Below are 13,558 nucleotides of genomic sequence, written 5' to 3' on the forward strand. Positions count from 1 at the left end.
TGATTCTACTTCGTTGCCGTGATCACGGCGTCAATAGGAACCATGATCGTTTGTGGACGCGCCTGCTCTTGTATTTCCTCAGGTCTAAGGGGGAGCTGAGCGCTGCGTTTGAGCGCTTTTGGTGTCGCTTCATTATTGATGCTTACTTTGGAGGAGATTGGGAGGGTGCTGATCCATCGTAGCGCAGTCTGCAGTCTGCGCTGAAGGATAACAACGGGTCTTTGGATGATCTCCGCGTACCAAGGTACAGGCAGCTGGACACGGCGCGTCTCTAACTTGTACTGGTTTTTATTCTCTCTTGCTCATGGTTTAAATAATAATTTGGATGCTTGGTTTTATTCTATCCCGGTCGCCGGTCCATCATGGTATGTAGTCTAATTACAGTTGTAGTGCTATCTCAAGGCCCGTTATGTATTCATTAAACATAACAAAAGAAAGGAATTGCAAATGAGTGACTGTAACAAATGAAAGTAACGTAGTGATGGTCTATCTGCCAGAAGCGCTTTCTCCCTACTCAGGCAGACCGGGCGAACCAGCCTGCAGAAACACCACCAAGATCGCAAAGTACCTGTAGAGAGTCAATAAGTGCGCACAATGCGATTCGAAGGAGTCCAAAGTAACCTACGCGGCTGTCGCTGCTAGAGCTTGATAGTTGCCTGCCTTCATGGCCAGGGTAATCATAAGGAAGAAGAACAGGACGAAGACGGTGATGACGGTCAATCGCATGTTGACTGAGTGGACATGGGCGAGAACCCAGCATGGCGCAATGAGCATTACCAGACTCATCGCAACTTCCACTATACCCGTGACCTGGTTGATTTTCTTGTCTGACGAGTAGTTCACGTACGGGGACCGGTAGTAGAGGAGCGTGTCCTCATGCGGGTCCTCACGCCATAGGCAGAAGAATCGAAGGATATCGAAGTGCTCAAGAAGACGGCGGAGAGGGATTTTGTGAGAGCTTTTTCACCGGAAAGATGCCCTGATGTTTGACATAGTCACGCCCAGAAAGCGACCAAAGGGCACTTTTCACATTTCCCGCTTCACCATGTTCCTCCGCACAATGAGCCCCTTGGCCTTCTACCGCAGAAAAACTGCAGAATCACGTTGTTCAACAGCCTGATGACGCGTCCGAATTCTATGACCGAACCGACAACCCAGCGCCGCCGACGCCGGCCCCAGCCCCAGATCTCCCGAGAAGAATCGCGAATACAAGCAACAATGCTGCTAGACGAGAGGCGGAAAGAGAAGGAAAGAAGCTTGGGCCCGGAGGTGCTGGAGAGGGTTCAGATGACGAAGACGACAAGAAGAGACGCAATAATGATTCCAAGATTGATGATCCCTCGTCCATTGAAGCAGCATTCAAGGAAGATGTCTGGTCCGAGAGGCACAACACGATCCTCGATGGCCTTTTCTTTGGTATCACCCGCTCAGGTTAATTGAAATGATGTGTTCTCTTATTTATGTGAACGTTCACTTGTACATTACTGTTTTTATCGTGCCACTGCTCGCGTCAATGTACCATTGTTTCCGTACCGTCCAAATGTCTGACTCTACGAGTGAGAACTAGCAAGGGAGCTCATGCCTTTCTAGTCCGGTTAGTTGCTTGATGCTAAATCAGACTGCCACTGATTCAATCCAACTTGTGCTGCGTACGAACAATGCCGTAGGTAGGCTTCCGGCTCATCCGGCGTAACTAGACTCTAACAATTGATCGATCCACATCCCAAACGCCAGCAGAATCAGGACATCGGTTGATCGCGATACTGAGCTGGTTTTGGGCTCGCCGGGGCTCTGATCGCTAGGTAAGGCAGTGCAGTTTGTTGGTTCGGTTTGAAGATCGCAGAGCCTCGCTTGGTTCGGTGATACTCTAAAGTAAATAATCCATCAATCAGAGTCTTTCCAGCGCACCCCGCATTATGTCTTCATTTCTTCTCCTTCAGTAACCTCTCCACTCTCCATACCCCAGATTCTGCCATGTTCCGTACAGTCGAAGACCGACCGACCCCCAAGGAGGTGTATAACTGGCGCCTGTACACCGAGGCCACCATCATCGCCACCGGATCGCTTCTGTGCCTCCTCCTCATCTTTCTCTGGGCTGGATGACCTCTACTAACGGATTAATTCAGGTTCGGATATGACTCGGCCTTTATTGGCACGACCATCGCGCGGCAGAGCTTCGTAGATGCCTTTCGTATTGTTGAGTCCGAGGCTGCTGATATCTCGAGCAATATCACTTCGACTTTTCAGGCGGGCGCGTTCTTTGGTGCTATCTTCTGTTTCTTGCGTAGGTATTAGCTCTGCTGTTTCGGATTGCCGAGCTAATAGGTGCAGTGACCGAGAAGGTCGGGCGCAAATGGGCTCTACAAGCCAATACAGTCCTCTTCTTGATCGGAGCGATTATTATGACTGCTGCGACGCATCAGCTGTCGTATATCTGTATGTCCATCGCTTCCTGAAGATTTCCCTGCTAAATCCAAGTACAGACGCCGGTCGCGCCCTAACCGGCCTAGCATGCGGCGCCATAACGGCCACAGTCCCCAGCTACATCGCCGAGTTGTCTATCGTCTCGATCCGCGGGATCCTAACAGGTTTCTTCGAAGTTGCGTACCAGATTGGGAGTTTGGTCGGATTCTGGATCAACTACGGGATTAACGAGAATATGGACAATGCCGCTGCGGCGAGCTGGAGGGTTCCGATGGCGGTGCAGATTATTCCGGCGGGGATACTCTTTGTTGGTGGGTTTCTGTTGCATGAGAGTCCGCTTTGGTTGATGAGGAAGGGGAGGAATGGCGATGCGGAGACTGCGTTGGAGGCGCTGAGGATGTTGGATCGGAGTCATGAGTGTGAGTGTTTCGTGATTGCTATTGGATGAGGCGTTGATCTGGTTTAGATGTGCAGGAGGATATCGAGATGATTCGTACCAGGTTGCAGGATGAAGCGCGCATCTCCGAAAAGTATGGCCTTGGATTCTGGGCTTATTTCAGGGGTGCCCTGTTCGAGCTGTCTCGGCATGGCATGTGGAATCGCGTCCTGCTGGTGTTTTGTGCCTTTGCACTGCAGAATATGTCTGGTGCTGCGGCGATCAACTACTACTCGCCGACGCTGTTTGCGTCTATTGGGATTAGCGATGTCGCGCTGTATACTGGAATCTATGGTCTAGTCAAAGGTATGAGTTCCGGCTATCTGGGAACAATAACTCACATTTTACAGCGGTCGCGTCTATTATATTCTACGGTGTACTCATCGACTTATGGGGCCGTCGGTGGCCGACCATTGTCTCGTCTCTTGCATGTTCGCTTTGTCTTTGGGTTGTAGGGGCATATGTCAAAGTCGGTCATCCTGCCGATATCATCGACGCCGGGGGGGAGCTATCGCTATCTACTGCAGCAGGGGGTAGAGCGGCGACGGCGATGATAATGATCTACTCTGTCTTGTACGGTTCCTATCTCTTGGTTTGAACTTGATACTGACAACTCCAGGTGGTCATTTGGCCTCAACGGTATCCCCTGGATTGTATCCGCCGAGATCTTCCCGGGCGCACTCCGCAATCTAACAGGAACCTGGGCTGCGTTGGTTCAATGGTAAGATCTATCACCGTGTATGTGAGCTTTGGACTAAGCCGAGCAGGTTAATCCAATTTGTCATTACAAAGGCCCTCCCCTATATCTTCAACAGCTTTGGGTATGGGACGTGGTTCTTCTTCGCGTCTTGGATGATGCTCGCTACATTTTGGTCGTTCTTTTTCTTACCGGAGACTAAGGGAAAGACATTGGATGAGATGGATATCATTTTGTAAGTGTTCTAGTCAGTCCTCAGGATGGTTGGGTACTGACGCGACATAGCGGCTACGCGACTGCGCATTCATCCAGCGGAGAGCGGGACGGTGCGAAAGACGATGAGATCGAGCACCGTGAGCAGGCAGTGTGATGGGAGACTAATGGAATGAGATAACCGTCCAATTGTCCTTGAATTTGCCTATACCAGTCTTCTTCCGCTCCATCTGTTCAGAGTCCGTTCGTTATGCCAAGTCCGCCCGCTGTAAAGCCGACTCGCCAAGCCCTCCGTGGCTCTACAGTACGCCGACGCGGTTTTGCTGTGGATGCTGCAAAGTATGAGATTCTACTACGCGAAATATCTGTTGGGTTGGTGTCACTCTGCAATTGCTACAGGGTATATGTAGGATTTCGGTTGAATTGTAGAAGGCGCGTCTGGGCGTAAACAGTGCCAAGACTTTCCGCCATTGACGCGCTCTCGTCTACACGACTTATATAGCTGCCTACCTCGGCCTTCAGCAGCTGGACCTGCCAATGAATATATAACTAGAATACGGTGTTGGTTGAATACATGTACGTTGCTTCTGTACTTGATGGGGCTGGGAAAATCTATTGTGTAAAGTTTCATGCGTACTTATCACACCTCAAACTATATATGTTTGCCGTTGAGCGACCAAGTATTGGCAAGGAAGGCACCGGCGAGATCGGCATGCCCAACAACAATCTCTAAGGTACACCCCAAGATTATGAGATGACTATGAAGGGTATTCAATAATCCTTTATATGACCGAAGTGTCAAAACAATGATCTTGACTGGATTACTGCAACTTGAAATCTGGTCGAGTGTCGTATAAGTTGCTTGATTAGGGCCAATGAACGCGGGATGCGAGTTACTGCATTGAGATAGAGATACGAGCTTGCTGACTCACTATCTACAGTAGCACGTGACAATAACAGTGTTCCTCCGACGAGTCTTACACCAGACTGACCAAGTCCTCCAGACTACTGACTTCTCACAAATGGATCCAGAGGAAAGACCGACTTCTTCGCCGTCACTCCGCCATAGAAAAATTCCACCGCGACTTCAGTCCCTCCGGGGTCTCCCACGCCAACTCCGGATCTCGCAGCCACAGCCGCACCAAATGACGCCGTTTCTCCCCCGAGTCCGTGAACCCAGCACGCGCATGGAAGATTGAGAGATTGTTGACGACTTGGAGGTCGCCCTTGTGGAAGTCGAGTGAGACTGCGGATTTCTCAGCGAGATAATGCAGCGCGTCTAGTGCCTCCGCCTGGGCTTCCGTGATCGGCGGGAGAGTCGCGCTACGCGGTTTACCCCAGTACCCGGTGAAATTGCGACGCGCATACTGGATGATGAGGCGCTCGGGGATATTGTTGTGTGCAGGCTGGTGGTAGAGTAATGGTCGACTGACGGGGTTTCCGCCCTGCTCTGTTACCCAGGGCTCGGCGAGGGTGCGGATGAGGTCTGGTCGGGTGCGCGCGAGCTCGTTGTACACATGCCAGCTGCTCGATAGGTAGCTCTGGCCGCCTTCCGCTGCCTCCTCGAGTGCGAACAATGTGATGATGTCGCCTGCGTCGGTGTGGAAGACTTGCTTCTCGGTTGTGTATGCGGGCGCCTTGACGGTCTGAGTGTCGACTTGGCGGCTGAGGTCGGTGATGTGCGCGAGGACTACGTCGGCGGGGTTGCCTTGGTGGATGTTGTCTTGCCGACCGCGGATTGGAGCAATGTGGGAGGTTATACCGGCGTATATGATGATGTTTTCTTCGCGAGTGTGTTGGTCGACTGGCACACCGCGGATTACCTTGAATCCTCGGCCTTGATGGACCTCTTTCGAGATGGAGCGGAGGGTCTGGTGCAACTGCGGCAGGGGGAATGTTTCTTGATTGATATGTCCCAGTGGCATATTGAGGGCTACTCTTGTTAGCTACAGTCGGTCTATGGTCGGTAACCCACCCTTGAAGTGCTGGAGAGCCCGTCCCACTTCCTTCAGATCATCGTCCGTGAGGTGATAGTTCCAGTCATATACTTTCGCCAGTTCACTTCCGTCCCACGCTAGATCGGAAGTGAGTTCCCTCGGGAAACTATCTGGGAGCGACTTGGAAAGTTCCTCTACTTTCTGGCGGCGCCTTGTCCGAGCAGCGTATTTGGTGGCATCCGGCAGATATTGAATGTCGGGTTGTCCGACGGGGCCAACAGGGATGGGCGGCACGACAACAGACATGTTTGTTGATAAGCTATCTTGAGTTGATTTCTTGAAGATGAGGTTGTCAAGATAGCGAAGAACCCCTCATTCATACGACATCGCTTGGGCTCCGACGCCACTACTACGCTGATGGCGTTACCCCGGTTCTGCCCGCCGACTGCCACTCAAAGATTATCACGAGCCACAATCTTTGAACAAGCTATGCCAAGGTTGATCATGGCTTGGAGACGGTCTATACACTAGATGTTCTCGGTCGCTCTTTCCAGGGTGATTTCTATTCCTCATTGAGGCATTGGATCGCACCATCAATGTAACCCCGAGCGCTTAAAACAGTGGCCTTTCCCATGATGTTCTCCGGCTCAGATCGATCACTTCCTATTCCAGGATTCAATGGAGTCCCCAGCTTACAAGGGCAGCACTGTTGTCGAGACAGCCGTTGACGCTGCTGACAAGACCAGCGACAGACTCCCTGCTCAGCCCCCCGACGGCGAGATTCAATTCGACGACGATGTCGAATACGTCAAGGGCCATCCTGTGATCCGCACCGGTAAGCACTTTATTATCTCTTACTAAGACAGAATCTGACTTGATAGGCGCCGACGTGTCCAATTTCATCATTTCCGACCGTGACGATGGCGATCCATCGTTGACCTTTCGCTCCATTGTACTGGGCACCATCTTCACTGCTCTGTCCAGCGTCATCACCATCCTCTATGTGTTCAAACCGTACCAGGTCCAGGTGTCGGCTGTTTTTCTACAGCGTATGTCTTAATCTATGTTTCGCGATTCGTTGGCTAACCCTTTAGTTCTCGTCTTCATCTTCGGCAAAGCGTGGGCGACCCTCACTCCCCGACCGGAGCGGTTCAGCTCGTTCTGGCTCCAGAAGGTCATTCGATTTATGAACTTCGGACAGCATTTCGGAATCAAGGAACATGTCGTTGCAGCACTTATCGCTTCGTCAGGGAACAACGGCCTGGCGGGTGTCGAGGTGCACGCCGTGGAGCGACTGTTCTACGACTTACACATCTCTGCTTCGACTGCTGTGCTCAGTACCTTTTCCATCGCTCTATGCGGATTCGTTCTCGCTGGCCTACTGCGACCGCTTTTCGTCTACCCTGCTGAGATGGTCTACTGGTCGACGTTACCTCAGGTGGTGTTGTTTCAGAACCTGCACTTCAACCCTCGCGACAACAAACGCCGCCTCACCAAGTTTGGCTGGGCTTTAGCGATCGCCGCGGTCTGGGAGTTGTTTCCTGCGTACATGGTAACTTGGTTTGGAGGGCTGTCCATCTTCTGCCTTGCGTCTATGCGTGCGCCGGAACATACGCGCAAGATCTTTACGACCATCTTTGGCGGTGCCTCGTCCAACGAGGGATTGGGTTTCCTAAACTTTTCGCTCGACTGGCAATATATCCAGAGTACCTACCTCTCGTTACCGTTCAAGCAACAGGTTAATACTTGGATTGGCTATGCGATCTTCTATGTGGTCATGGCTGGACTGTACTACGGGAACGCCTGGGATGCGAAGAACTTTCCGTTCATGTCGACCTCGCTCTTCTTTAGCAATGGGACGACGTTCTCGCCCGACTCAGTGACTAATACCCAAGGAACAATTGACTTTGACAAACTCGAGCAAGTCGGTCTGCCGAACCTGACGTCGAGTACGGTCTGGGGATACCTGACCCAGAATTTTGCCATGGGCGCTCTCATCACGCACGTTCTCATCTTCTACTGGAAGGACATGGCCACCGCATGGAAGCAAGCACGCACCAAAACCCAGCCTGACCCTCACTACCAGGGCATGCTCAAATACAAGGAGGTCCCGATGTGGTGGTACTACGCGTCGTTTGTGCTGGCCTTCTTTGCGGGACTGATCGTGACGATCAAGGGACAGACCACTCTTCCAGCCTGGGGATACATTATTTCGTTGATCCTCGGTGCTTTCATCGCGCCATTCTCCTGCGTTCTGTATGGTCTCTACGGTACTGGGGTTTCAACGAACCAACTGTCTAAAATGGTTGCTGGCGCTCTGCACCCTGGTCGGCCGTTGGCTGGGCTGTACTTCTCTAGCTGGTCGCATCAGGTCATTCTGCTGTCAGTCAACCTCGCCAACTGGCTCAAGGTCGGGCAATACACAAAGGTTCCGCACCGGGTGATGTTCGCGACACAAGTCTACGGGACTCTTCTCGGCGCGGCCCTCAACTACGTCGTCATGATCACGATCGTCTCGAACCAGCGTGAGATTCTCCTCGACCCGATCGGGAATAACGTCTGGAGTGGCTCAACCGTGCAAAGTCTCAACAGCCAAGCCATCACCTGGTCGCTCGCAAAGGAAGTCTACGGAACGCAGGGCCGGTACCTTATTGTCCCGCTGGGTCTGTTGATCGGACTTGTCTTCCCGATTGCGCATTGGGGGGCGATGAAGGTCTTTCCACGGGTGAAGAAGTGGCCGCTGAACACGGCGATTATTCTTTCTTCTGCGGGGATGAACTACTATGGGGCTACGTCGTGGGTATGGTCGTCCATCGCGGTCGGTGTTTTCTCGCAATTCTGGCTTCGTCGTCACATGCCGAGGATCTATAACGAGTATAATTATCTCATTGGGGCGGCGCTGGATGGAGGGTCTCAGCTTATTATCTTTGTTCTTTCGTTTGCTGTGCTGGGTGCCAGTGGGACGGAGAGACCTTTTCCTACGTGGTGGGGGAATCCTGCTGGGAATCCGGACCATTGTTTGTAGGTTTTACACTTTGAAAGAATCGATGAATTGAGAGCCTACAGAGTAGGCGAATAGCGACTCGTTTTGCGGATACGCTCGCCGTAGATGTAGAAGATGATGGGGGTGGGGATGAAGGCTACACCGAAGAAGCCAAGTAGTGATGAAGCCCACCGGACCTGCTTTGTTAGCAGATATACAATCTATAGAGTACGAGAAAGACACACCCCAAGCCTATGATACATTGGCGTCGCAAACATCGTGAGCCCGGCTGCGACAGTCGACCTGCATGAATCACATTAGCCCTCACCACTAACAAGTAAGCCGTAATCGGAGCTGGAGAGAAAGCACAAACCTCACAAACGCATTCGCCGAGATAGCCGAGTTTGCATTCAGCGTATAGACATCGACGAGATAAGCCAAACCCTGGAGGTAAATAATCTAGATCCCTGCGCCCAAAGGTACACCAGCGACAACCTGGCCCCATACAGAGAGGGAGGGAAAACTCGTCTACGCAAACATCAATATACCCACCGGTGGCATGATTGAGCCAGGAATCATAGGGTACAATCTCTCCTCAGGACGGACATGCCCAGTGGCAATGTATGTGCGTCTGATCGTGCGATTTGTAAAGTGGAAGATATACCCCGAGCCGAGAATAACTCCGAGGCCGATCGAGAGGAAAGGGAGGGCGCCGATCCCGAGGGTATAGTGGCGTTCTTCGATAAAGGAGATGGGGTATGCTTCGGAGAGGAGGTAGATGAAGCCGTAGATGAATGTCATGTAGGTCGTTATGAGTTGGAGGACTGGTTCGTGGGTGAGCATGAGGAGGGGGCGGCTTAGATAGCGGGTTGTTATTGAGGAAAAGGTTATGGGGGATTCGTCTCTGGAACTTTGAGAGGCTAGATTGGATGGAAAAAGGAGGGATGTACAGCTTTGCATGCAAAGCCCAGTTTCGTGTCTCTAGGCGTAGTTGTGCGGCCTTGCGCTGGAGGAGGAGGGGGGCATAGGTCTCTGGTAGGAAGACGAGCCCTATCAACCCAGCAGTCACAGCCATGATCATGGTAATCCACGCCGTCCAGCGCCAGCCAAGGTAGCTAGTATTGTTAATGATATCATCCTGCAGATAAAAAAGAAAGTATACCTCTCCGTGATGAATCCTCCACCAATGGGCCCAATTATCGGGCCCAACCAGCGTCATCCCAAAGAAGACAGCCAGCGCCAAACCTCGTTGAACAGGAGCGAAAAAGTCAGCAAAGTAACCATCCCCCCCCGGCAATACTGAGTGGCCCTGACGCCGCAACACCCCCCAGGAACCGGCAGATTATGAGTGTCTCCACGTTCTGTGCGACACCCACGGGGATCTGCAGGATCACAAAGACAAAGTACCCGGCCATCAATGGTCTCTTGCGCCCGTAGAGCTCGGATAGAGGTCCGAAGAGGAGAGTGCCAGCTGCGAAGCCTGCGATGAAGAGGGCTGTGCCGAGGGTTGTTACCTGGGGCGAGACGTGGAATTCGGTGGCTGTTGCGCCCGCCGCGGCGCTGAAGACTGAGGTTGCAAATGTTACGACGAGCGATAACCAGTCGATGATGTTGGCGTAGAGCCAATTCTGCCAGGCAGGGAGGTTCTGGGGGTTCAATGGGTCGTTGGGGCCATTGAAGTTGACCAAGTTGGGGTCCTATGTGTTTGTTGTGGTGGGTTGGCTCTGGGAGGGTGTCTTTTCTGTGCTATTGCTGGGAGGGCCATGATGGATTTCGGCCATGTTGATCTATGAAAAGAACAACTGTTGTCAGTGATTGCCTTGAGGGTTGATGGGCCATACTGGGTCAAGCATATACAAGCAATGTGGCGTTGCTAGCAGACTCGGAGATACGGCGGGTCCTGGCTAGAGCTCGAGATGCAGTTGGAGATTTAATCTAAAGATCTGCAACGCTGACAGGAAAAGAAGCAGCAAGAAAGAGAGAAAGTCCGCCGTAGACCGAGCGGTGTCCGACCCTAAGCTCCGGCGCTGTATAAATATGGCATACTTCTCTGGATGTACTCCTTTCACTGCATCATCAATAACTACACTACAAATACAACAATGTCTCTTTCTGGAAAAGTCGTCCTCATCACCGGCGCCACAAAGGGCATCGGCAAGGCCACCACTCTGCGCGTTGCCAGCGAAGGCGCCAGCGTCGTCATCAACTACAACTCCGACTCTGCCTCTGCCGACAGTCTGGTCAAGGAAATCGGCGAGGACCGCGCTCTTGCCGTCCAGGCCGATGTCTCGAAACTGCCTGATCTCGATCGTCTCGTTGACGCTGCAGTGGCCAAGTTTGGTAAAATCGACGTTCTGATCCCCAACGCCGGCATTCTTCCCATGCGCGACCTCGAGCACACCAGTGAGGCGGACTTTGATTTCACATACAACTTGATGGTCAAGGGGCCTTATTTTCTTGTTCAGGTATGAAGAATGCGGTCCTTGGAGTGACAACAGACTGATTCCTTCTAGAAAGCAGCAAAGCACATTCCGTCTGGAGGCCGCGTTATTCTTGTGTCCACGGGCGTCACTGTCCTCTCCAACATTTCCCCTGCATACCTGCTTTATGCCTCTGCAAAGGCCGCCGTCGAACAAATGGCTCGCGTCATGGCCAAAGATCTCGCTCGAAACGGTATCCTCGTCAACTGCATTGCGCCCGGCCCAACTACCACGGGTCTCTTCCTCGAGGGCAAGTCGGATCAGATGCTCAAGATGGTCGCTGGGTTCAGTCCGTTCGGTCGTATTGGCGAGCCTGAAGAGATTGCGAATGCTGTGAGCTTCTTGTGTGGAAAGGATAGCAGCTGGGTTTCGGGGCAGGTGCTGAGAGTCAACGGGGCGATGGCTTGATTGTTTAGCTGGTTTTGGGTAGTTAATGTCATAATGAGCAATGACACGAGGACCTTGATTAGGTAGTATTGTAGGTAGAAGGTACTTTCCAGATGGTGTTTGGGTTCTTGTGCTCGTTCGCGCCTGCCCGGGTCACTGCAGCTGCATTCATCAAATTGGAATCGAACCTGTCTTCTTCAACCATCTTCAATACAACATCTACCGTCACAGCACTCGAACTAATGGAAGTCTCACCGATTATCTCTTTTGTCCTTACTATTGTGGTCGTTGCCCTTGTACGCACCCGGCGGCGACTCCAGCACATCCCAGGGCCATTCTTCGCCTCGCTCACCAACATCGTCCGCTGGAACTGGGTCATCACTGGAAGAGCCCATCTCATTCATACCCAGCTCCATCGCAAATACGGAAAGGTCGTACGAATTGGTCCGAATACGGTTCTGGTCTCCGATCCGGCCGCTATCCCGTCCATCTATCGCTTCAATGAGCCATATCAGAAGGTAACCCCAACTTGCAGTGAGCATTGTGAATGCGCACTAACAAGTGTTCTGTATCCAGTCCGATTTCTATGACGCACTCATGCCATACGCTTATGGGAAACGTATACCTGATATATTTGCGACAAGAGACGAGCACATCCACCGCACGATGAGACAGCCCATTGCGGCGTTGTACTCGATGAGCAACCTCCTTTCGTTTGAACCCTACATCAAGTCGACAATTGAGTACTTCTTCTCGCAACTCGACGAGCTATACGTATCTACAGGAGGAACATGTAAATTCAGTCATTGGCTGCATTTATTTGCGTCGGATGTCACGGGAGAGATGACCTTTTCGAGACGACTGGGCTTCCTGGAGACAGGAACTGATATGGAAGGCGTCATGGAGAGCAATTGGAGGTTCTTTGTCAAGGCTGCTCCGGTATTTCACAAATGCTCATCGTCTGCTAGCTCTTGCTGATTGAACAGACAACGCAAATGCCCTGGCTTGACTACTTCTACAAGCGCAACCCCCTGTTACCCGCCCGAGCAAAGCCAAACCTCGTCATGGCATTCGGCGTTGCTAGGATCCTGGAACGTCTACAACTTTCCGAGAACACTCCCGACCGCATAAACATCAGGGACTTTCTCTCGCGGTTCATCACGGCAACGGAGGTCAATGGCAGTCTACCAGCGGACGCAGTAGCAACGTGGGTGAACAGCAACATCCAAGCCGGCAACGATACGACTGCCATCCTCCAAAGCGCCATCTTCTATCACCTCCTGAAGAACCCATCTAGCCTCGCAAAGCTCCGCCTAGAGATTGACGATGCATTCGCCAGAGGCCGCCTCTCTGAAATCGCGACCTGGAAAGAAACACGTAATCTACCCTACCTAGACGCCTGTGTCAAAGAAGCAGCCCGAATCCACCCGCCCATCAGCCTGCCCCTTGAACGCATTGTTTCAGAGTCTGGGGCGGAGATTGCGGGGGTCTATATGACAGGTGGAACGACGATTGCGATGAATCCGTGGGCTGTGCACCGGGATACGGATACCTTTGGCGACGATGCTGAAATCTGGAGGCCGGAGAGGTGGCTTTGTGGCAAAGAAAGGGCGAAGACGCTCTATAGTTCGTTGCTTACGGTAGGATTCAGCACTCTCGCAAGCATGGAATGGTACTAATTCTTTCAGTTTGGCGCCGGCCACCGCTGCTGTCTGGGGAAGAACATCTCGTACCTCGAGATATACAAACTTGTACCCTCGGTGTTGCAGCGTTATGATGTGAGGGGAACATTCAAGCAGTGCTTGGCTCTATACTGACGACGTTAGATTGAACTGGTTGACCCTGAGACAGAGTGGCACCTCGAGAACCGCTGGTTTGTGATGCCATCACGATTCTACGTCAAGTTGAGACGAAGAACAGATAATCGGAGACCGGGAAGTATATTATACATTTAAGAAGCAATTGTACAGCTCGAGGGACATCGGAACTTAGACATTTATC

General features: G+C 52.0%; 7 protein-coding genes across 7 annotated transcripts; 4 read left to right on the forward strand and 3 right to left on the reverse strand.

Moving 5' to 3' along the window:
* Positions 1-510: 510 nt before the first annotated feature.
* BDV14DRAFT_201672 (uncharacterized protein) lies at positions 511-726 on the reverse strand (the record flags this gene model as incomplete). The annotated part of the gene is made up of 2 exons (XM_073773816.1): positions 511-568; positions 626-726. The coding sequence occupies 2 exons, from the start codon at positions 724-726 to the stop codon at positions 511-513; spliced, it is 159 nt and encodes a 52-aa protein (XP_073626666.1).
* Positions 727-1,974: 1,248 nt separating this feature from the next.
* On the forward strand, positions 1,975-3,927 carry BDV14DRAFT_201673 (sugar porter family MFS transporter; the record flags this gene model as incomplete). The annotated part of the gene is made up of 9 exons (XM_073773817.1): positions 1,975-2,069; positions 2,127-2,284; positions 2,332-2,436; positions 2,484-2,843; positions 2,891-3,166; positions 3,211-3,433; positions 3,480-3,581; positions 3,628-3,792; positions 3,843-3,927. The coding sequence occupies 9 exons, from the start codon at positions 1,975-1,977 to the stop codon at positions 3,925-3,927; spliced, it is 1,569 nt and encodes a 522-aa protein (XP_073626667.1).
* An 898-nt stretch (positions 3,928-4,825) lies between these two features.
* On the reverse strand, positions 4,826-6,013 carry BDV14DRAFT_201674 (TauD/TfdA family dioxygenase; the record flags this gene model as incomplete). The annotated part of the gene is made up of 2 exons (XM_073773818.1): positions 4,826-5,703; positions 5,746-6,013. 2 exons carry the CDS (start codon positions 6,011-6,013, stop codon positions 4,826-4,828), a joined length of 1,146 nt encoding a protein of 381 aa, XP_073626668.1.
* Positions 6,014-6,040: 27 nt separating this feature from the next.
* BDV14DRAFT_83860 (OPT family oligopeptide transporter) lies at positions 6,041-9,009 on the forward strand. The gene is made up of 3 exons (XM_073777648.1): positions 6,041-6,542; positions 6,589-6,756; positions 6,802-9,009. The coding sequence occupies exons 1-3, from the start codon at positions 6,386-6,388 to the stop codon at positions 8,730-8,732; spliced, it is 2,256 nt and encodes a 751-aa protein (XP_073626669.1). The 5' UTR covers positions 6,041-6,385; the 3' UTR covers positions 8,733-9,009.
* BDV14DRAFT_201676 (major facilitator superfamily domain-containing protein) lies at positions 8,768-10,529 on the reverse strand (the record flags this gene model as incomplete). The annotated part of the gene is made up of 7 exons (XM_073773819.1): positions 8,768-8,887; positions 8,936-8,993; positions 9,064-9,134; positions 9,243-9,594; positions 9,641-9,805; positions 10,005-10,387; positions 10,491-10,529. The coding sequence occupies 7 exons, from the start codon at positions 10,527-10,529 to the stop codon at positions 8,768-8,770; spliced, it is 1,188 nt and encodes a 395-aa protein (XP_073626670.1).
* A 263-nt stretch (positions 10,530-10,792) lies between these two features.
* Positions 10,793-11,578, forward strand: BDV14DRAFT_190799 (putative oxidoreductase, short-chain dehydrogenase/reductase family; the record flags this gene model as incomplete). Its single annotated transcript, XM_073771383.1, has 2 exons — positions 10,793-11,155; positions 11,204-11,578. The coding sequence occupies 2 exons, from the start codon at positions 10,793-10,795 to the stop codon at positions 11,576-11,578; spliced, it is 738 nt and encodes a 245-aa protein (XP_073626671.1).
* Positions 11,579-11,799: 221 nt separating this feature from the next.
* On the forward strand, positions 11,800-13,512 carry BDV14DRAFT_190800 (cytochrome P450; the record flags this gene model as incomplete). The annotated part of the gene is made up of 5 exons (XM_073771384.1): positions 11,800-12,075; positions 12,134-12,496; positions 12,544-13,197; positions 13,246-13,335; positions 13,384-13,512. The coding sequence occupies 5 exons, from the start codon at positions 11,800-11,802 to the stop codon at positions 13,510-13,512; spliced, it is 1,512 nt and encodes a 503-aa protein (XP_073626672.1).
* Positions 13,513-13,558: the final 46 nt, after the last annotated feature.

Source organism: Aspergillus stella-maris (assembly GCF_047715825.1).
Source record: "Aspergillus stella-maris strain CBS 113639 unplaced genomic scaffold BDV14scaffold_39, whole genome shotgun sequence".
NCBI classification, from domain to species: domain Eukaryota; kingdom Fungi; phylum Ascomycota; class Eurotiomycetes; order Eurotiales; family Aspergillaceae; genus Aspergillus; species Aspergillus stella-maris.

Coding starts and splice junctions, on each gene's coding strand:
- BDV14DRAFT_83860 (XM_073777648.1), top strand. CDS start 6,386: ATGGAGTCCCCAGCTTACAAGGGCAGCACTGTTGTCGAGACAGCCGTT. Junction 6,543..6,588: donor CCATCCTGTGATCCGCACCG/GTAAGCACTTTA, acceptor CTGACTTGATAG/GCGCCGACGTGTCCAATTTC. Junction 6,757..6,801: donor GTCGGCTGTTTTTCTACAGC/GTATGTCTTAAT, acceptor CTAACCCTTTAG/TTCTCGTCTTCATCTTCGGC.